Genomic DNA, 23,684 nt, shown 5'->3' on the forward strand with positions numbered 1-23,684 from the left:
TAGGGCAACATAGTGTCTGTGTAGACACTGCATTACTTACATTACCTGTTGGCTGTCAGCCTCTGGGGGGAGGGGTTTTCCAGTTGTCAGTGCCCCACATAGTTAAGTTGTTGGAAGTGCTCCTGGCGAGGACCTGCACCACCAACAGAGGACATGAACCACTGCAGTAATTGCTGTGGTAGCTGTATGTCAACCTAACTTAGGTCAATTAAATTTTGTAGTGTAGACAAGGCCTTGGTGTTTGAACTTGCAACCTTAATAATGTTATTTTAATGTAGCTTTTTCCTATGGAATATAGCTATATATTTGAAATCCCTATTGTATTTAATGTCTAATTTAATCTGGCCTTTATCTGTTACTCATTTTCTGAGCTATTCTTCCTCATTTTCATGATTGTAAATGTTGTTTCTGAGGCAGCCATCATTCTTCATATTAATTTAAAATGTTGGCCCACACGCGAAACTGTGTCTGAGGACCGCTTAGAGTAGCTCAGGATGGAGGTGAAAAAGTGGCCGTTTGCTTTCAGCCACCTTGGTGCTCTCCTGATCCTCAACTAATCTGAATAGGTCTGATTCTCTCCCACCCACCCCCCCGTCCACCAGCACAATTTAGAGGAGCCATATGGCTTCTCGAAGTTGCACCAGCTGCCAGTGGCCCTAAGGTGCTGTTAATGGTAGCCAGAGATCACTGGGGCATAGGGACACACTGGCTACACCCCTTTCCCCCTAGCAACATGCCCTGAGCTGACAGCCAGGAAGAGAGGGAGCATAGGATGAGCTGAGCTATGGTACCTATATCACCCGAAGATTCCCCCCTACACTGGGGTGACACTCCCAGGAGCAGGTAAGCCAGGTTTAGGATAGCTTTGTGCTGGGAAAGTGGTGAGACAAAGCTGTCCCAACACAAGTGAGGATCTGGCTCATTACTTCTAATAATGACTCATTGGCATTACAACTTTAAGATCACATTTTTAAACTCTAAGGGTTCGATTATATTCTCTGCTGATGCACAAGGGGGCATGAATTAGGGAGCCGACTAGCCCATATGCTGCCATCTACAGGAAGTGCTAGTGGACACATGGTGGATATGCATATTGCCCCTGCTCAGAGAAGCAGCAAAGAACACTTATCAGTGCTTTGCCCTGGCCTTCGCTGTCAAATGCTGCTCTTTGCTGTTGAGAACCCTGTGGCAGAGAATGCATTACACAAAATGTATGTTCTCCATAGATTGAGAAGCCAGGGAAGGATTTAGCCGATTATTTCTAATGGTGGCAGCTTACCCTATGCATATGATCTGGTTTTAGTACAGTGCCGTAGTTCTCATGGGATATAGCCAGATATTTTGATCTCTCTTAGAGTTCCTTGGTATTCACACATGTCTATCAAGGTGACTTCAGTAGGGTTATTCTAGTTTTACACCAGCTTTATGGAGATAAGACTGTCTGGCCCATAAAGTCTAACAAATGTTTCTTTTCCTTTAGTGAGAAATATTAGACACTAATTTGCATCCACTTGTTTTTATCATAATAATGTAATGTATAGTATGCTACTGTGATTTACATCTGTTAAAAGGGCACTGTCAAGGCTGGTAGGTCAAAACATTTGACTTAGTTTTTTGAGCATTTTTATTTCCATACATTCTGAACTCTAATTTATTCTTTTGTGTAGCCATATTGTGAAGTTTACAAGAAATCTCTTTGTAGAAAGCGGGTTTGGATTTCTTAGGCAGCTCACTATAATACTTTTCTATAAAAAAGGGGTAGATCTGGATTTTGGAGGTAATATCGTGGCCCCATAAAGACAATCAGAGTTTTGCCATGGACTTGAATGGAGCCAGGATTTAGCCCATTCAATGAAGAAGGAAAACTCTCCAACCTTTTGTTAAAACTAGAGATGGGCCTCAATTTATATATATGCAGAACTGGATTTCACACCCCAAAGTTCATAGTGGTCCAGCTTTGGAGTTTTGGTTCAAGTTGCTAAAGAGATAGGGAGAAACTAAAAATAGGAATCTGGATCAGATTTCAAGTCCCTCAAAAATCTGAGTATTCAAATCCAGGATTTTTTGGTTCAGGCCCATCTCTAGTTAAATCTAGAGCATACTACTAGTTTGCTAAATCAAGTAATTTCCTGTTGCAGCCCTGGGTTCCTCAGCCACCATCACCGTAACATTTTCAAGAGGAGATAGTGAATAAGTTTATTATTTAAGGTAGTGAAAGTCAGTATTTTTGTGGACCAACCTTGACAAGTTTCCCCTTTAAAAACTAACATAGGTGGGTAATAAATTATCAGAAATACTTTTCACTGTACAGCATGGCTTATTTTGCAGATATAGGAAAAGACACAAAAAAATCAGTCCAAAATTCCCTCTGTGAAATCACTAGGCCAAGTTTTTCTATGTATGTAGTTATATAGCCTTCATCGCCAATAATATCTGAGCATCTTGAAATCATTAATGGATTTTTATCTTCCCAATAACCCTACGAGGTTCAGAAGTATTATTTCCATTTTACAGTTGGGAAACTGAGGCATGGGGTAAATTTAGTGACTTCCCAAGTGGTCTACCCTCTAAACCATCCTTCTTATCTTTTAAATTCCACTGGAATAAATCTGGAATAACTCCACTGACCTCAAATATGTTACCATGGATTTACACTGGTATAACTGACAGTAGAGTTTGGCTCAGTGTCCACAACCCAGTAAATTGTTCCAGAATTAGATCTTATTTTGCCTGGAGTTGATTTAATAATAATTCTTTTAAAAAAAAATACTAGGGTTGAATTTTCAAAAGTGCTCAGTGCTCGCCTAACTCTGCTCCCACACTGGCGACAACGATTAAACTCCAGTTGACTCAATTGGAAGGGTAATTAAGCCAAGGCTGAAGCAGCTCTTTTGAAAGTCTCACCCCAACTTTTATTTTGTGCCACCCACTTAGTGGGTTGTCAGTGTAACCATTTTTATGATTTTGCAGAATGCGATATTGTGTGGTGAATGGAGACTTCACTGTGCAGAGGAGCAGGGAAATTGGCATTTAATCCTACATGAATTACTTTAAACTGCATCATTCTAGAGTAGCTTTTTGTAGAAACATGTCTGTTCTCCTTACACCAGTGTAGGTCAGGAGTAACTCTATTAAAGTGAAGGGAGTTGCACTGGTGTAAAACAGTATAAGTGAATGAGAATCAAGTTCCACAGTTATGCATTTTAATGTGCACATTGGAAGACTCCATTCCAGGCATCTATCTCATTCTGGATTTGATTCTCTTCTCACATCAGTGTGAGTCAGGAGTGACTCCACTGAAGTCAATGTAAAACTGGTGAACGTGAAGAGAATCAGGCCCTCTTTTTGCGACTCTTCTAGCAAGATTTCAAAAATAGCCTGAAGTTAGGCTTCACGTATTGAGACACCTGCCTGATTTTCGAAAGTGTTGAGCTCCTGTTGAGATCAGAGTTACGTGTCTTAAATCTGGGCCTAAAATATTCAGTTTAGCCCCATCTCTAGTTTTAGCCCTCTGATAATTATATACAGCAAAGTTTTTCTTCCTGCTTGCAGGTGATTACACACCAGAAAATTCAGATATATTCCATTTTTTAGAGACTAGTAAAGTGAGATCATTGAGATGAATCGGACCTGTAAGACGCTCTGCACTTTTGAAAATGAGAGGTGTTTTAGTACGGATTTGAGAGCCTCACTTTAAGTTCCTTTAAAAAAAAAAAAGAAAAAATCTTGGCTTTACCTAATTGGATACTTTATAAATTCTCTGTCTAGCAAGGGAAATCCTGGTGATATTTAAATGTAACATGGCAGAGAATACTGTGGTTCTAGAACCAGTCTAGGATGGCTTAGAAATAAATATCTGTGCCAGAGAGCTTCCTTTGATTAATAGAATTCAGTATTTAAACTGACATAATATTTAGACATGCCAAAACCCTCTGAAATAATTCATGATATAAGTAAATAATTAGACATTTGATTTCCCAATCCTTTTTAAAAAAATATATTCCAATATATGCATGCACGAAGGGTCTGATCCTTCTCCATCTTGACCCTGGTGTAGACATTTGGACTTGTGTATAATGACAGGAAAGTGTGTTTAAAACGCTGTCAAATCACAGTTGTTTCATTTTGTGTGCACTTTGCACAGGTGTGTGACTACACATGGTGTAAAACAGGAGGAGAATCAGGCCCATTATAACCAGATTACTATTTGGGAAATGCCAGCGTCCTATGAGTTAAAAATGAAATTCCCTCCTGAGACAAAATCTGCTTTATTAGAAATTCTTTAAAATTGCTAAATTCTGCCCACCTTGAGAATTTTGTCTCAGAAAATTTCTTTGTTGTTAGAAGTAATTTTAGTAAATATATACTGAAGTGATAGTGAAATCTCCATAGGTTCTTCCGAGTTGAAGCCAATATACTGTAGTCCCAGAAAAAGGCTTTTAAAAATAGAAAAAGGGTCTCCTGTCTTATTTTTAAACATTCTTCTATTCTGGGAGGATTAGAGTTTTTGAAAGAATAGATTTCAAGACTGATGTATTTTTGCTCTTGCGGTCTGGATCACTGCTTCCTCCAATTATGGAGTGAAGCCCAGCAGGAGAAGAAAAATGCTATCTATAGACTGGAAAATATGTCTGTATTAGTAGACTGCTCATTTCTTCGTGCCATATATATCATGGATATGAACCATGGCGTTTTAGGAGGAGATGAAATTGGCTGGTCATTCATGCGAAAACAACTAATCCAAACAGAATGAATTTTAAAAAGTGCAACATTCTGGGTTTTTTTAATTACATGGATGAGGGAGGAGTTAGTTAGGAAAAAAAGGGGACCAGGCAAAGAACAGAGAGTGGAAACACCCATAAATAAAAATGTTGTGTTGTCTAATGTCTTGCTTTATAACTGATCTTCTGTATTCTAAAAAGGCCCTCAAAAACTAATTGGTTTCATTGTAATTTTATTTATGTATTCATATATACACATACATTTTGGGCAAAACTAGTAACCTGTAACTATGGAAATGGAGGCTGCCAACACACCTGTGATGACACAGATACTGGTCCTGTGTGTGGTTGTCATCAGAAGTATGCCCTGCACTCAGATGGCCGAACATGCATCGGTAAGTACCTCTCTAAAGCACACTTTTTACTAGTAATATGGTAGAATGAGTTGGTGTGTGTGTGGACGCTAGGAGATTAAAACTATTGTTGAGAGGAGTGTGCAATAGTAGGTTTTGGTCATAACAGTTAGGGTCAAACTTTGCAAAGAGATTAGAGGCATACAGTTATGATTGTTTTATGTAAATGTTTGTCTGTGAAATATCCCATTGTCATTGCTTTGTCATTTTAATTCTGTTTTTATAAATCGAATTTAATAACTTTTAAAATTGAAAAGCACAAAAGGTAACTATGGATCAAGGATCAACTCTACCCCTTTTTACTCATATGAGCAGTCCATTGATTTCAGTGGGACTACTCACATCAGTAAGGTGAGTAGGATTTGATCCTAATATTTTTTTAAATTCTATTTGGGGATAATTTAATGTCCATGATATGCTTGCTTTCCTGGTTTTTTGTTTTTGCTTTATAGCAAAATAATAGTACTCATCGTGAGTAAGCTTCCAGTGTGACTGTCAATGGGAAAATGGCCTAGCAGGAAGTGAAGCATCCTGGGTGATGCCATGCAAATATTTATTATTACAAAGTACATTGTTTGCATAATATTATCCGTTTTTGTACAAAAAGGAACTTTTTGCAATAAGTTAATCAGTGGTTATGTTCCTTTTTTACGCTCTTACTCTCAAAATCAGAACCTAAAAATCCATAATGGTTTTCATCATCTTCACATTGTTATTGATTAGTTTGTTTCAAAAATGTAGAAAGTCATACAAAAAATAAAAAATAAGCTTAAATACTTTCAGAATTAGATGGAAGTTCTTAGTCTTCTCTCTCCCTTCTCCATATTTGAAAACATACAGGTCCTGATCCCCAGCCTACTGAATTCAATAGAAATCTTTCAGATTACTTCAGTGGGCTTGAGACCAGGCCCATAGGCAGCGAGATCTGTTCAGACAAACCCCTATGCCAGCTCATGGAATTGACCTCAGATAGGTCTCAGCATAGGGAAAGGGGTCCGATTGCACAGATCTCATGACCAGATCAGGGCTGTAGCCTTCACTAAAGGAAAAGTTATCAAGGTACAACAATTACCATGTCTTGCTGTATACACTACCTATTCCTGGACTGTTAGGATCTCTCTATCAGTACTTTCTGTTAACATATTGGTCTGAGTTCTGCAGTCCCTCTGCATAAGGAACTCCTATTGAAGTCTATGGGAGTTCCATGTGCGGAGAGCTTGCAGGATTGAGGGCCCTAATACCAGGTTTTATTGAGGAACATAAAATAAATTTTTGATGCTCCCATTTGCAAGAGTTCACTGTTCATTGATTTCCTCAGGTTGATGTTTAAATTTGTCCATCATGTTCAAAAGGATGTATACACGCCTGGCTTTTTCTATTACTATAATTTTTCATTTTTGTAATGTAACAAACACAACTCCATGTTACATTCTTTGGTCCTGCGATGTAAGTCACATATTACTGCTTGTGTTGATTTTCCTCCCTCTGAGTAGTTCTTTCTTTTAGAACACACTTTTTAATTTTTATTTATTTTTTACATTTTTATTCCTGCTTTCTGGTGATGGTTCCTGATTGCCTGTCTTGTCTGATAACTGACGTTCATTAATTATTTACAGAACAATAAAAAACCCACAATATCTCAAACAAAAGCCTCTATTGCAGCCTGATCCCATCTAGAACTTGTTTAAAAACTTCTCGTTACAACTCAACCATGTAGTGTTGCCACAGATCAAACCTGCCAGCCGCCGCCTTCTCCTCCTCCTTCTCATTTCCATTATTCCACTGTTTGCTGTCTTCAGTGGTGTATATATTCTGGGCATCACTGCAAGAATGCAAACTTCTGCAATGCCAGATAAATACTTTTTGACCCTTTGTCTAACACATTTTGTCTTTGTTTGCCTGATTTTTATTTTTTTTTAATGTTTGCTGCATGTGAAAGTCCCCACTTGCATTTTGTTTTGGCTTTTTTAATAAAGCAACTCCCCCACACTGCATAAATCATTTTATTTACCCAGCTGCTGCTTTCTCCATTGCTTTCCTGTATGAGAAACCTTTATTTTTACTTCACTTACTGCTCATCTCTTCCCTCCCTTGTGAATGATTGTTTCTATGTATTTCTAATGAAGCATAACTCAACTAAAGTCCTTGTTATGCTGAATTGAAACTCTTACCTATAGGATATCAGAAATTATTTGCAAAATGACCTTTGCTGACATCATCTTGCTTACTGCATGCTTATAAAATTGCTAAACCCTGTTCTTGCAACATCTTTTCTAGCATTGAATGTTTAGCTCGTAGTGTTTCATAGACAAGCAGGCAACCAGCACTGCCCAAATTGATCTTTTTTGTGTTCGTTTGGTTTGTTGTTCGTTTTTTGGTTTGGGGTTTTTCCTTTTTTTAAAATTTGCATGCATTGTTTGGTTTTTAAACACTCTGTCAATGTGTACACGACTATGGTGCACCCATGCCCTTCCATCACCGGATTCTTTTAGCTCTGTGTGTCTGTCTCATCTTTGTCCTCAGCCTGCCACTTTCAGATCCTGATCCCACCATCAGCCTGAATCACTTTACAGTTTGTCTTTAATAGTTTGTTTAACTAGAACCCTTGTATTTAAATTTCCATTACTAACATCTGTCTGGGGCAGTCCTGTTTGCTGTCTCATTCTCTAGTAGGAAACAAGCTTTGTGTGTGTTTTCTGGTTAATTACTTTGTCATTTATCATTCCTCCTCCTCCTCTTCTTCCTTCCCCTTCTGCCCCAAGCACCCTTTAATTTTTTTCTGGGGTTTCAAGTGGAATTAACTCTCTAACTGGGATTTAGTGCTTTCATGGCTTGCTTCTTGGCTTTGGTTGTGCCATGCCAAGAAACTGTCGTAGGCAGCGGAAAATTGGGCTTTTGATTAACCAACTGCTCCATGTTTGTCCCTTACTTGTGTTTTAGAGAAGGATGAGGCTGCAATTGAGAGTTCTGAGTACAATGCCACGTCAGTAGCTGATGTGGACAAGAGGGTGAAACGGCGGCTACTTATGGGTAACACTTTTCTTCCACTTCCTTTGTTGTGCTCTCACTTTGTCTGTGTGTGTGTGTATGGATTTTTTTTGTTTGCTTTTTTTAAAAATTTATTTTTAGTTTATTTCATCTATGTTTATGAGGTCACCTTTTTTAAGTTCTTGTCTTCCATCATACAATTTCATTTCTCATTTGTAAACTTTTTCCCCTAACCCTGCAGTTTTCATGTTCAATTTCTTCTGCATTGAAAGAAATTTTTGCCATTAACTTTACTGACCTTTTGCAAACTACTTCTTATGTGTGATTTGTGTATGTATGTGTGGATCCAGGGTTCACATAAAATCTCATGTGTCAGACCTGCCTTTAGTCTATAAGTGGATGATGATATAAAATGATGCTCTTTTTCATATATGGTGTTATATTTGCTTAGTTAAGTTTTTTGCAGTACTTTTGAGTGAAATGTATATATTATTGCTAGAAATTCATTTATTTCCTTAGCACTGATACGTTGAAAACTATTGTGATTAGTGAGCTTTAATATGATCTTCTCTCAAGATTAGTGAATGGTTTGTTTCTGTGGGTTATCAGCTAAAGAGTGGAAGAAGAACGACCAAGATAATTCTTCTGCTTCTGATACTAATCAATTGCTCAGGCATCTAATAAACTGTCTTGTTCATATTATACGTATGACCATTGATGATGGTGTTCTTTTTGCAAATAAAAAGGAGCTTGCATTTTTGGTTTTCATAGGAGCATATGGTATGGGAACAGAATCAACAATCTGGTTGCTTTTCCTGCTGAGTTATTCTTTAAGGTTGTGGTGGCTGGATCTCTGCCAGATTCCTTTTCACATAACAAATGTCATCGAAGAGTATGGATTACTGAACTGTACTGCTACTTTGGAGAAATCCAGCCAGTTGGTCAGACTGTATTTTCAGTTTTGATCCGTCTCACATGATGCAAAATGGCCCCACTAGATTTTAAGTGTATTTAACACAGGTGAAAAGTGCCAGATTGCCAGTCTTTGAACCTGGAGTTCTTTATTTATCCATAGAAGAGGTATAGCATATGAACTGGCAATACAAGCTTCCTGTCAGTTCCCTGGCAATTATCAGCCCAATCCTAAAAGGTACTGAGCACTTCATAGGTTCAGCACTGTCTGTGAACCTGAGTCCTGATCTGGAAGGACCATTTCTAGAGGACAAGAGAACTGTTCAGTTTCTATGCTAATTTAATCCTTGATAACTAGGATAATTGTTCCAATTGTTGTTAGTGGTTTTGATGCTATTTTGACACCTGGCTTTGCATTATCAATCTAAAATGGTATTAAATGGTTATATGTAGGTAAAATACTTTGTATCCTATTACTGAATCCCTCAGCTATCTGCTCCCCTATTGCCACTGGAGTTTCTACAGGTTTGCAACGTAGTAAAAGTTTGAAATGAAATGATGTAGCAGACAATCCATAGGTGTAATTTATTGTATAATAATGATTTGAATACCCACAAACCCGTTTAGATTTGCATAAGTTATTGTATAGATCAGTGGTTTTCAACTTATTTTCATTTACGGACCCCTAAAATATTTCAGATGGAGGTGCAGACAGTTTTGGAAATCTTAGACATAGTCTGTGGACCCCCAAAGGTCCGTGGACCACTGGTTGAAAACCACTGTTCTATGGAAATGACAGCCTTTCGCAGATTCCTTAGACATAGTCTGTGGATCCCGATTGAAAACCACTGGTATAGATCATCCAGCATCCTAGGGCACAGTTAATGGTTTGGCCAGGGATTTCAAAGAGGGAGTTAGGCACCCATGACCACTGAAAGCAAGAATTGTGTGCGTAGCTTCCTTAGGCCCTTTCGAAAATTAGAGCACACATACTCTAATTGCCGTTGGACCTTCTGATGTCCAGAAGTGACCAGCCCGATCATCAAAGCTGAAAAACAATCCATACTATTGGCTAAAAAAGGTTATACTATTGACTAGAGTGAAAAAAAAACAGAATAAAAAAAGTTATGGTTATCAGTATGCTTATTAAATATATCAGGCTCCCATTAACATTTAGTAGTATGTGGGCAGAAGCAAGGGGTTAACAATCCAACTGGTCATATAAGTGGTCAGAAACATTCAATAACTCCTCTATTAACATATATTGGCCAAGATGGGAAATACATGCAGTGGCTAGACTATAGAATCCTTAGGAAAGTTGTCAATTAGAACTGAATAGCTACTGAAATCAAATCTGAAAGGGCAGCAGCAGCTTCTGATCTAATTTCTGGTACACAGGGAACCTCTGATTGTCTTTGATAGTATTCCAATGCATTTTCAAAGTTAGTGACTTTTCCAAATAGCTTACAGTGCCATTGTCTCTTTTTGTACTTTTCAAACTGTCTTATAGAAAGTACACAATGTTGCCAATTCTCACAAATTTATTATTGTGATTTTGACCCCTGCTGCAGGCAATCTTGTGAAGAGAGGAAAAGCTCCAACTTTCATGTGATTTAAGGGAAGGAAGTGGGGGAGATCCTCCCACAGTGCCCTGTAGTTTTGAGAAAAGTGCACTAAACTGCAAGCCTAGAGACCACCATTTCTAGTCCCAGCTCTTCCCTTGACTGCTGTTAATATTTCTGTTCCTTCACAACCCTTATTGTGAACCAAGGCTTTATATTGCTACCTGGAGCAATTTCATTAACCCATTTCACAGATAACTGAGAGCTTGCACAAGGTCACTTCAGGCAGAGCTGGGAATAGACTCCTGGCCTCCAATATAATAGAATTAGGTCTCATCCATTTGCTACACTACCTTTCAGAAGCAACATAGATTAGGTTCTTCTGTAATACATACTAACACAGTATGACTATATGTCACCCTCTAATGGCTAGACATCATGAAGAGGGAATCTGATAGAATTCTCTTTCCTTGCTACATATATTTTTCTCTATACCTTGGAGGGCAGACAAGAGACAGGATATTCTAAAACAATCTGCAATCTACTCATCTTCAGGGCGATTCAGCCTGTCACTAGGAGTTTTCCCCACAATTTTTCATAATGTCTAAGAGGACCAAGGGAGTTTGAACTATCCTTTATATCTCCCCACCCACCCCTTCACCCCTATATCCCCTCAGTGTGAACTACTCAGTGGTTCTGAATGGAGACTCCTGCCCTCATCATTCAGGAAGTTTCACTGAATGACTTTCTCTGCTCTGTGAACTTAAAGGAGACATATCTCCACACTCCTATTCTTCCAGTTCATTGACAGTTTCTTCACTCACACCTGGACCAGGGCCACCCAACAGGAAGAGGAGATACAAATATTTCATGAGGTGGATGGCCTGCTGTATCCTGTGTCCTTTATCTCCATCAAGACTTCTGTGTACTACAAATCCACAGTATTGTTGTAAACTGAGAAAAGAACTTCTTGGTGTACACTCCAAACCTCATTCAACTGTGTCACAGGTTTTTTATGAGCAGAAGCATGGGGTTATTACTAGAATCGGGGAGAAGAGGCATCACAGAGTTGTCTGAGATTGTTTGCTGAGCCAGGATCTCTCAATCAGAAGCCTTTCCTCTCCTGGGGTTAATGGTTGCATTAGTGGACACAATCCAGCTGGCACTGCTCCATAACAGAACTCTACAGGTGTTCCTGGTATTGGTCTGGGATGGAGGCGTTCTCCGATTATCATGTTCCTCAGCTCTTTGGTGTCCAAAGATCTCTCCACTAATGACTCATCATGAATAACCTCAAAAGGCAAAAGTATGTCATATCCTAGTGTACTAAGGATTATGATAGAGGGCAATCTCAGGGTATGGGATGCACACATGGGAAACCAATCATGCTAGGGCCTCTGGTTCACATGGGAAGCCTGATGAAGCATCAGCTTTCTTCAATTCAGGACCGTGGGCTAGGGTCTTCAGCACTTCATATCTCGGATCTTCATGTCAGATATCCTGACAGAATTCAACAATCAGACAGCAACTGTCTCTATAAATCACTAGGGAGGCACAGGAGCTCCGCAGTCTGTGTTCAAAATCATCTCGATCCTATCCACTTAGGAAGAGACCATCACATCTTTTTACCTAATATGTTTATTGTTCCAAACACAATGATCCCTTATCTTGAAATGTGAATCTTTTCTGCCTTGGCTGTGCTCTTAAGTGTATGTTCACCCTCCCCAATGCCCACGTCTTCTGTTTATCTCCCAGAAAATTTGGCAGGTTCCTTACTAGCCTCAGAAGGAATATCACAGAACTGTGCATCCTGTCTCAGCTGATCAGTCTTCTGCTACCAGATTCCTGATCCTGACTTTCCTGTCCCTAACAGCATGGAGATTGACAGGCTAATGCTTCATATTTTCAACTATTCCTCTTAAGGGCAGGTCTTCACTACCCGCCGGATCGGCAGGTAGTGATCAATCTATCTATCTATTGGGGATCGATTTATCATGTCTCATCTAGACGTGATAAATCGATCCCTGAATGCGTTCCCCATCGACTTCGGAACTCCAGCTCGCGAGAGGCGGAAACAGAGTCAACAGGGGAGTGGCAGCGGTCTACTCGCCGCCGTCCTCACAGCCAGGTAAGTCGACCTAAGATATGCCAACTTCAGCTACACTATTCGCGTAGCTGAAGTTGCATATCTTAAGTCGAACCCCCCCCCCCCACAAGTGTAGACCAAGATGCTTCATTAAGATGCTTCATTTTCTAGTGCAGTGAAGGCCTACCAAAATGTCTGGCTCACTTTCTGCCAGTAGTGCCTCTTCAGATATGTACCTCAACTCTGTCCTATACCTCTTATTGAATGATTTAAAACAAGGCTTGAGTTACAACTCTTAAATGGCAATTATTCGGCTTGGGAGCGCTCAGTCTCACAAGACCAAACAACACTGCTATATACTCTAATATTTCTTCTTTCCTTCAATCAACAAAATGTTTGAAATACATCATTGAGACTAATTGCCACCAGGAACCTCAACTCAGTTCTTACCTGTGTAACCAAAATTCTCCTTGAATTCTTTGCGGTTAGTTTTCCTTTACTATCTGATAATTAGGGTATGTCTACATTGCCCTGCAGTTTGGACTATGAGGGTGTGAATTGCAGCACGGACTAAAGTGCAGTACTGTAACTGCTCCCAACTAGACAATATGGGCATGAAATTAAAGATCCCTAGTTTGCACTAATGTAATTCTGCAGCTCTTAGGTTCACGCTGCTGTTCACACCATTGTCATCCAAACTGCAGGGTAGCATGGAAAAACTGTTAGTCTCCTTCATTATTATCACCACTTTGGCTCATAGAGTTAGTGAATTGGATGCTATTTCCTGTAAAGACCCTTTTTCTCCAATCCTTTACTTGATGGGTAGGTCTCCGATCTTCTCCAGAATCATTACTAGTACCAAATGTCAATTTGCTTTTCTATTTTAAGTCAGATGATCTTCTGCCCCAACCCATCTGTCAGAAGGAGATGATTCTACATTCCCTAGTTGTGTTCAGACCCCTCAAGTTCTACTTAAATAGGACTTCACCCTTAAGAAGTGGTAAGAAGCTCTCTTCACCAGTTATAATGAAAAGGTCAAAAGGTTCCTTAACGTCACTATTTCAGATGACCAGAACAGCCACTAGGGAATCCTCTAATGTTCATAAAACATCTGCACCAGAGTCTCAGATGTGCTTCATTAGATCTGTAGCAACTCCCAAGGCAGAGAAACAGGCCTTACTAGGAGCAGATTTCCAAGGGTGTAGCCTTGTTGTGTCTCCACATTTTCACCAAATAATAGATGGTGGAAGTGGGATCCTTCTCTCATTTTCATACAAATAATCTTCTGCCAATCCTGAAACTGCTGGGAAGTAACAATCAAAAGATGAGTATCAGGGAGGGAACAGTGCAAAATTTAACCATTGGTCTACTGATCCTGCAGGTTCTCCTTCCCATCTAACATTTTTCATTCCCTGTGTATGTAATTCATCTAATTTCTTCTTCTTCTTGCTCATGTTCAATCATGTGATTACATGTTAGTATTGTTCTCTCCCTCATATTCTTCTTCTGATTGCTACAGGATTGATACAAGGTGATTTGAATGAGAATAGTATAGTTTTGTGTTACTAGAAAATTCATATATCTTCAGAATTTAATCTCATAAAATAACTATTCGCCAATAGTCCTTTGAGTTTCCTCCTCCCCCTTATTTTCTTCCATCTCATCAGGGTTCATTCCAAATAGGAAAACTTTCTTCTAGGGTTCTGAGCATCTGCCTGTCTCGTAAAGGATCATAGTCAATGTACTTTTGCTTCTAGTTTCTATTGGACACGGCCAATATCCAGCAATTTTTGGATTGGTAGGTGGATATGTTATGAGAAGAACAATTCTGGAGTATTAATAATAGGTAAGATGGAACTCTCCTATTCCTAACAAAATATAAATACTGCCCACTGCAAACAAGTGGCACAATGGCAGACATTACCAGCATTTCCATGCCCAAATCCTCATCTGGCCCCATCTGGAGCAGCAGGCTGCTAGTGGTGTGTCCAGAGTGCGGCATATGTTTAGCAAAGGAGCCTTCCCCACTGTGTTCAGCAGAGGTGCTGGAGGAATATGGGGTGCCTGCATAACCTGGTGGCATTCCATCAGTGATGCCCACATAGTTGGATGTAGGATGAAAGTATCTCTGTCACAGGTTCTGCCCAAGCCAGGGATCACAGGTTCTGAACAGCCCTGCAACCTATCAATCAGGGAACTGGCCGGTCAACCTCAGATCTGATAAGCCCGCTGGCCTGGACATTTTAAGGAACTCTCTGATTTACTGTGTCTCTTCCAGCACCCTTCACAAGTGCACCAATAGTATTTGTTGTCACTAAAAGTTGTAGCCACTTTGACTTCACATTACGTGTCGGTCTTAATTAGTATTCTGCCCCTTGATAAGAAGGCTTGAGACAGCCTTTTTCCTCTGTCTGTAATTTTGAGATTAGTACTCTTGAAAATGAGGGACAAATAGCTGAGCAAGGCACACTACAGATAGGTACTCTGCCAGCCTCTCCCACTGTAACTCAGTTCATCACAGCTATCATTCTTTCCTGTGGTGAGACTGTCCATTGGCTGAACTTTATGAGAGTACAAATAGGGATTAAGATAAAACCACCAGACTTCTCACTTGTAACCTTAACTATTATTTGATTCCAAGTGTTAGCCTTCTACATCATATAAATTCCATTTCTAGTTGTCATCTTGTAGTTCTTCTCAACAGTTACATTAGTACCACACTATTTTACTTTGATAACCCTTTGTTAACACAGATTAACTGTGAATTCTTAAGATTAGCCCATTTGAGAGGATTTGGTGCATATTGTGTCAAAAAACTCTGTTCATTATTTTTCATATCCTTATAAAATTGTGTGTGTGTGTGTGTGTTCATCTGTACATACACACAAAACCTCCAACCCCTTGATGTTCCACTTGAAGACCTAAAAAACAAATTCCTAAATTCAAATGTTACCCATTCACATATTCCTTTCTCTGCCCACAAATGCAGGCCTGCTGACTGGCTTCTGTTAAGTCAGCTCTGTCTGACATAAATCTACTAAGAAGCAAGGCAGAAAGTAAAGAAAAATGGCAAGAAAGGGGGAGGCAGCATTATGAAAACAAATGCTCTCTGCATACTTTAAAATGCCTTTTAGTACTTCTGTATAAATTGCACAAGCATTTAGTTTCCTTTCAGATGTGGCTTTAATCTTCACTCATTTGGGAATAATTTGTCTCACAAACACACTAATGTTGGTCTGTGTTTTACACAAGCTAAGGTATAGACAGTTGGATTAAGAGTGAATGCCCATTTTTTTATGACTAGGACTGGTATACAGGTTGTACGTGTGAACCTTTGCTCTGATAGACAACTGAATTTAAGACTATCACTCTGACCAGAAATTGTTGTACTCCGCCATCTGTATTGTACAAGTCTTGTATGAATTCTAGTGTGAGACAGGATTGGGCTCAGGACGTTATTAGCCAGATACTGGCCCATGCAATGGTAACTGGTGGCGCAGTGCTCGTTAAGGGACCTTAAAGTGGCTCTAAATGAGCAGCTGAGAATTTCTTCTCCATGAAGGAATTCTTAAGCTGGAATAAAACTGGCTCTATGTTAGCTCCTCTTGGCCCTCCTGGTGTAGGATATGTGTTGGGTGCAAGGCCAGAGTGCACTGCATTCTGGTGATCCTGTCATAGGTGCTGAAACTAGGGGTGCTGCCACACACCATGGCTTGAAGTTGTAAACCAAATACATGGTTTTTGCCTTCAGCGCCCCCCCTATAAAAATTGTTCCAGCGCTACTGGATCCTGTTGGGGTCATGGCTTTTGGGCCATTACAAGCTGGCTCAAGTTAGAGGCTGCTTTTTAGGCTGCTCTAACTTGCACTAAGGTCATTGTGGCCCTTGGCCAGCCTTCGGATGTAGATGAGGAAAACTGGCTTAGATCCACTATTGCCTCTCCCTCTCAGCTACACTGATCTCTGCTCTGGTTCAAAACTCAGTATGTTGCACTGTATGTACATACACGCACACACATCCAAGCCTATGCAGTTTAACCATGCAAAATTGGTTTGGAGTATTTAAGGAAAAGTTCTTCTTCTAAGGGAATCCCCATCCCCTGAAGTTCTCCTCTTCCATTCCTTTTCTGCCTCAGAATGAGGCACAACCCTGATCAGTGTCCTTGGACAGCAACAAGGCACACAGGAGCCTATTACATTTGGGACTTTCATACAATCTTTTATTAAAAAAAGTTGTGGAACACATTGTCTTTTGGAAAGAAAAGTTACATGGGCTGTAAATGAATTGACCTTCAGTCTTTGGCATATATTATAATTAGGGATGGCTGAACCCAACCTTGAAACAGTTTATACCCTTTTAGTAAGGGTTCTTCTTACTTGTGGCAGCAGATCCTGTTGAGCTACACATTCCCCTCCTCTTGCACCCGGAGCAGGTGGTTTCATTGAAGAGGTGGTCTGCCCCTTTTTCCTGCAGTGTCAGGTCTTCTCTACAGGAAATGGCTTGGGAGGCTGCCTCCCATTCTCACCAGCTCAGATGTTCCTACCAATACCTCTGTTGGACTCATGTCATAAGGATGAAACCTACTGGGTTCTACAGAAATCAAGAGCCTGAGTCTACACCAAATTTATTGATTTGCTACTGATCTCAATGGGAGCAGAATCTATACAAAAACTATAGAATGAATATATATATATATTTCCAATTACAATGCGGAATTTAACAGAGAAATATTGCTCTGCTATAGAATTCTAAACATTAGTTCAAGAGTTCTATGGAAATGACATTCTCTATTAAGTTATGTTGTTTTTTAAGAATAATTTCTATGATAACCAACTTATTTTCTACACAAACCCTGCAGGTATTCATCCTTTTCTATAAGGGTTGATTTTTCTCTCCTTCAAGCAATATATTAGGCTATGGCCCTAAAAACCAGACACCAATTATAGCTGACATGGCATTTGTTGTATCTTTTGCATTATGAGGATCTCAGTCTTATGAGGTTTATATTGTTTGTTTCAGGTGATGTCTTTAGACAACGAAAGCAGTTGCAGGGCTTTAGAAAGCTAATCAATCACATCACACTCAGCACTCCTCAAGTATCACTTTGCAAAATTGTAGACATACCCAGAATTACTCCCGTAATGTACACACGTTGCTGCAAAGATCCCTCCTTTCACTATAAGAAACCACTTACAAAGTTGTAATAAGAGCTTTGGGGACTCATCCTTTCATCAGCATAATGGAAAATGATAATCCTCTTCCATTAGAGTTTTAGTCTTCTATATATATAATACAGTGCTGCTCCTTAAAATTTCCTCACAGGCTCAGAAAGACTGTGGGGGATACACACACTCTGTCAGTGATGCAAGTCCCTCTTTCAGTGATGCAAAATCACTAATGATATCTGTGTATTGCAACAATCAACCACTACCATCAGCTTTTATCTACATAGGGACCATGTTGAGTGTATTAAGGGCTGTTTATTGGCAGGCAAATTTGGATGTATTTAAAAAAAAAAAAAGACATGTGAATGGAATGGTTGGTGTCCAGCTTGAAAGTTCTTTCCATAACGGAAGTTGTAAAGGTCAATGGGTGGAGAAGGTTTCTCTTCTGTTAATTCCGCTGTATTTTCAAAGCCTTTAATTTACTTCATCTCCTTTTTAGCTGATGCAATGAACTAATGAAAACAAATCCGTTTCACAGCAGTCCCATTCCCAACTGGACGTAGTCCTTAACTATTCCCTTCTTTGTTCCAGCTTCTTTTAGCTGCTCTTCATTGCACTATCACAATCCATTTTTAATATGTGATTATACCATGAAAAGTGACCACACAAATTGGCTGCATCTGTGATGACTATGTCTTGAACGTAGCCACCTATAGGTTATTCTTCACAGAATATTGCAATGTTCCAGAGTCAAGGGTCCAAATTCATCCTTAATGTAATTCCACTGACTTCAGTGCATTTACACCAGTGATGAACTTGTCGAGGTAGCTCACAGATAAAGCAAGTTGTCCTGGGTTGCCTGTGGGACCTCACTCCTGATTCATCTCTAAAAATATGAAAAATGAGTACAAATTAGAATACACCATGTACCATGGTGACGCAAAATGCACTCATTTCAGCTATAAAAGGGATGAACTTGGCCCAATGTGTTAAGTCTTGTGGTCTATAGAAGTGAACCTTCTAACCTGTTTGGTATTTAGATGGACAATAAGTGTTTCCTAGTGGGTGGAAAGGATCTTCTGGGGTCTATTCCTAGCTCAATCACTCACTTGCTCTATGATTTTAGACCAGTCACTCATCCTCTCTGGATGAGATTTTTGAAAGTGCCTAAGGGAGCTAGGCATTCAACTCTCATTAACTTACAATGGAAGCTGGGTTCCTAACTTCCTTAGGCACCTTTGAAAATGCCACTCCTTGTGCTTTATGTTTTGAAAGGTAGGCTTTTAAAGGGAAGCTACTCTGTTCCATAATACTGTATATTATACTGGGGCTTGGAAGTGTAAAGGTCTTTTGATTGTAGAGCCACAAATTCCCAATGGATTGGCTCCCCTGGCTGTCAATTGACTCGGTTTCTGATGAAGATGTCCATGATTTTTTTAGGTTCTGTGAGGCCCATCCCCTGTGGTTCTGATCTTTTCCTTAGCATGGGTGCTTAAACCAAGGAGTATAGCTGGGGTATAATTAGTTATTAGCAGTGCCTCAGTTTGCCAGAGCGGATGCTGACCATCCTTAACTATGTAAAAGTTTTTCCATTCTTCAAGGTATCACCTCTTCATATTGGATGGCTATTGGCAAGTCCTCTAATCACTAATATTCCCTTTTTGAGGAAAGTGACTAAGAAGGCAACAGCTGTTCAATTCCAAGACTATTTGAACATGATATCCTTAGTAGGTCCCAGCCTTCATTTTCATTTGAGACTATCTTCATAAAGATCATGATCTTTTCTGGTTTTAGTTTTAACTGGCCATTTGTTTTTTTTTAATATGAGCCCTGGATTGTTGCACTAGCCATTATGAAACATTGCTGTTGTATCTGGAACTGGGTGCCAGTCTTTCCAGCCATATTTTGAAGATAATCAGAGGTGACAGACAATTGTGTGTCAGCAATAAGTTATTTGATATTCAACATCCCTTAAAGATCTGTTCTTTCCTTTCATGTTGCTCATTTTATATGAGACCTCTTTGTGAGATAATTTCTAAACACCATGTTCAATATCATCAGATCAGTATGCAAATGATACTCGGCTGGTCCTGCTCATTGGACTCTGCATATTCAGCCTCTATTCTGAAGGAATGCTTGGATAATAGCATTGGGTGGGTGTATCGGAGCTCTCTTGTCTTAAATCCTGGAGAGAAAAGTCGTGCTGCTGTGTAGAAGTCGCTGGTGTGAGGAAGCTCACTCTTGCTTTGACTCCCTGCTCTTGAGGAGAATTCATGCACTGGTAGAGAGCTGGGGTTGGTCATGTTAAGAAAGTGGAGATTTTCAGTTTGTGAAATTCTTACATGAATAATAGTCCCTGATGACTTCACAACAGCCGAGTATGCCCTCTTGGATACCAGATGCAATTATAGTCATTCACTCCTTACACAGCTTCCCACAACACTTCTCTGTGTCTTGTATCTTGTTCAAAATACAGCAGCACACTACTTTACAAGTCTACAGAGCATGAGTATGTTACATCTACCCAGTATTATTTACACTGACTGCCTATACAATGGCAGATTGACTGTAAACTCACACTAACGTTTTTTTTAAACCTGAACAGTAGAAGTCCTGGCTATATTCAACACCTTCTCCGTGAGGCTCTTCCTGACTGTTATCTACCCTCTGATACAGCCCTCTTGTAGGAGGTATGAGGTCACACCTTTATTGTGTGTATGGTGGAGCTCACTCCTCTTTGAAATCTGCCTCTATTCTTCTCCCCATACTTCTAATTATTTTTTTCAAAATTTCTTATTTTGTTTGGGATTTTTTAGACAGCTCATCAATGATCCCTTTGTTACCTTTCTACTTCATTCTTTTTTCCCCCTGTACTGGATCTTTGTTAACTTTTTATCTGTTTAAAATTAATATGATCGTTTAAATTATCTTTTAGTTTGTATGTATTAAACTGTATAGTATTCCAAATGGCTTGGCTGTGGATTGAGGTGGGGGACATATAAGCAGGAGGATGTAGTAACTGGGTTCACAGCAGAAATTTTAAATCCAAACCATCAGTTTACATTAATTTTTCATAATTACATAAAAACATTTTGTGTTGGCTTGAGTTCACCTCTCTTTCACAATGATGGGAAGTAATGTTTCCATTTTATGTAGGGGAAACTGAGGCACACAAAGTTTCCATATAAGCACTACTTCAAGTGATTTTCCCACAGTCACATAGCGAGTCAGTGGCAAAGCTGGGAAAGAAACTAGGTCTCCATTCCCATGCTCCAGTCTCTGGAAAATTAGTGCTTCCTACTGTAAATCTGAGTTTTATCTTGACAGTCTTTGAATAGAAAGTTGAATAGGATGCCCTGTGGACTTAAAGTGTGCTATTTAAACTTAACATGTTACCTACCGAATGTTTGATGGAGCTTTTCCCCTACTCATGAGAAGGAAGTAATAGAAAATAAAATTAAGCTTGGACGCTTTGGTCTCTATAGAGTACATGTGTACCTTCTTGCACAATTTAGCTGTATATGGGTTCACGGTTCCTAAGTTTTTTGCCGAGTTTCAGTTCAAATGGATCCAAACTGCCAAAGTAAATAGCCAAAAATTCCAATTTTTGGCTGATTGTCAACAAAACACATAAAATCAGTTCCAATTACCTTGATTCTAGAGAAGAGATTTGGCCACAAAAATTGGATCCAGGCTTTAAACACACAAAGTTTTGAGACATTCAGATCTTTGAATGGGCTCATAAAATAAGGAGCCACTTTCAAAAATTGAATTTGAATACGAGGTTGGGTTACATTTAAGGGTCCAAGAGGCTGAACTTCAAGGTTTTGATTTAGGCCTTTACTTAAAACTAAATTCTCTGAAAGGTTCCCAAACCATGGTGAATGTGCCCAGGGGCTCAGGCTTTTAACAAAATCCAAAGCCCAAGTGAGCCTTGTCTGGTGTCGGTTTTGCTTTTAAAAGTTTCACAACTCTATCGCCACATCCTGGAGATTCTCCTTTAGCTCAAGAGCTTCAGGTTTTGGACATAAGGGACCTCTCTTTCAACCCTAAAAGGGTAGGCATCTCTCAGCCACTGAAAAGGCATTCATTAAACTGAAAGAATTGATCTGATACACATGGGACATCTCAAATAATATCTTGAGGACTGCTGATGGGCTACTACGGAACTTTCAATATCATGCATCAGCTTTGTTCTTTTTAGAACAACATCTTGATTTGCAGGACCTATGTATCTTCCTTAACATAACTGGAGGTAACAATGTTTTAATAGGGCTAGACATATAATATGTATAATGATTTGTATTTTTAGAGTGCCTTCTATCTAAGAAAAAAGAAAAGGAGTACTTGTGGCACCTTAGAGACTAACCAATTTATTTGAGCATAAGCTTTCGTGAGCTACAGCTCACTTCATCGGATGCATACTGTGGAAAATACAGAAGATGTTTTTATATACACAAACCATGAAAAAATGGGTGTTTATCACTACAGAAGGTTTTCTCTCCCCCCCCCCCACCCTACTCTCCTGCTGGTAATAGCTTATCTAAAGTGATCACTCTCCTTACAGTGTATATGATAATCAAGGTGGGCCATTTCCAGCACAAATCCAGGTTTTCTTCCCCCCCCCCCACCCCTGGATTTGTGCTGGAAATGGCCCACCTTGATTATCATACACACTGTAAGGAGAGTGATCACTTTAGATAAGCTATTACCAGCAGGAGAGTAGGGTGGGGGGGAGAGAAAACCTTTTGTAGTGATAAACACCCATTTTTTCATGGTTTGTGTATATAAAAACATCTTCTGTATTTTCCACAGTATGCATCCGATGAAGTGAGCTGTAGCTCACGAAAGCTTATGCTCAAATAAATTGGTTAGTCTCTAAGGTGCCACAAGTACTCCTTTTCTTTTTGCGAATACAGACTAACACGGCTGTTACTCTGAATTCTAAGGATTCCAGTGAGCCAATATCTGAGATCCTTTCCTTAAGCAGTAGGAGATTATCCTGAGTAAGGAACACACAATTTGCCCCATAGCACTTTATATACATAAACACCCTCATACTACCCTGTATGCTATTCTCCCTGGAGCACTAGATCTATCTGGGTTTTACCTGGGGAACTCAATAAAGGATTTATGTAGGGACATAGCTTTAAATTCACTGAAAAATCTTACACAGTCACTAAATAAGTATTACCTTCACCCAAAGAGAAATGCCCTAACTGTTTGCATTATATTTTCTCCAGGGGCAGACTACCCAAACACTGTTTGATTTTGGTGTTTCCTTTGCATTCTCACTAAAATGGGTGTGAGGCTCCCACTCCCACCCCCATAATAGAACAGAAGATACATCAGCATAACATGAGCAAATCAAGTTTGAAACCCTAGCAAACGTTGAAGATAATGGCTGTGCTGAGCTTGTCATGCACAGACACTAAAGGCTAATCTGATCAGTGCCATCCAATATACAGAACTCCAGAAGGATTCAAGGTGTAAAATTCTGATCCAGATTTTGGAATCCCCAGCCTAATCCTCTCTGTCTCATACCTCCGCATCTCCCCCCATCACCCACCTCCCCACACACACACCCCTTAAGAAATGCATTGGCTTTGAATCCAGGGTTTTAGTTCTGCCTCTTATTTGGATCCAGATCTGAAGTTGGATTTCAGATCTAAAGTGTGAAGGTGTTTGGAACAGAACAGGTATGTTGCTGGTGCTCTCAGGTTTGTTAAATGTTATATGCATTCCTACACATTTCTATTCCATATAGCGTTTAATGCAGCACACCACCACCCTGCTTTTCACATTCTCCTTAACTAATTTTTTTCTCCTGCCATCTTT

General features: G+C 39.6%; 1 protein-coding gene across 4 annotated transcripts in view; it reads left to right on the forward strand.

The window, feature by feature from the left end:
- The window catches only part of SCUBE1 (signal peptide, CUB domain and EGF like domain containing 1), a 295,284-nt gene that overhangs the window by 160,354 nt on the left and 111,246 nt on the right, over positions 1 to 23,684 (forward strand). For 2 of the 4 annotated variants that reach the window (XM_074936783.1, XM_074936793.1), the window contains exons 6-7: positions 5,000 to 5,116; positions 8,075 to 8,164. In XM_074936783.1, coding sequence (XP_074792884.1) covers positions 5,000 to 5,116; positions 8,075 to 8,164 — 207 coding nt within the window. The remainder of the gene's footprint in view (positions 1 to 4,999; positions 5,117 to 8,074; positions 8,165 to 23,684) is intronic. The other 2 variants (XM_074936801.1, XM_074936811.1) reach the window with 1 other exon arrangement.

The sequence above is a fragment of the Natator depressus genome, chromosome 1, assembly GCF_965152275.1.
Source record: "Natator depressus isolate rNatDep1 chromosome 1, rNatDep2.hap1, whole genome shotgun sequence".
Taxonomy (NCBI): domain Eukaryota; kingdom Metazoa; phylum Chordata; order Testudines; family Cheloniidae; genus Natator; species Natator depressus.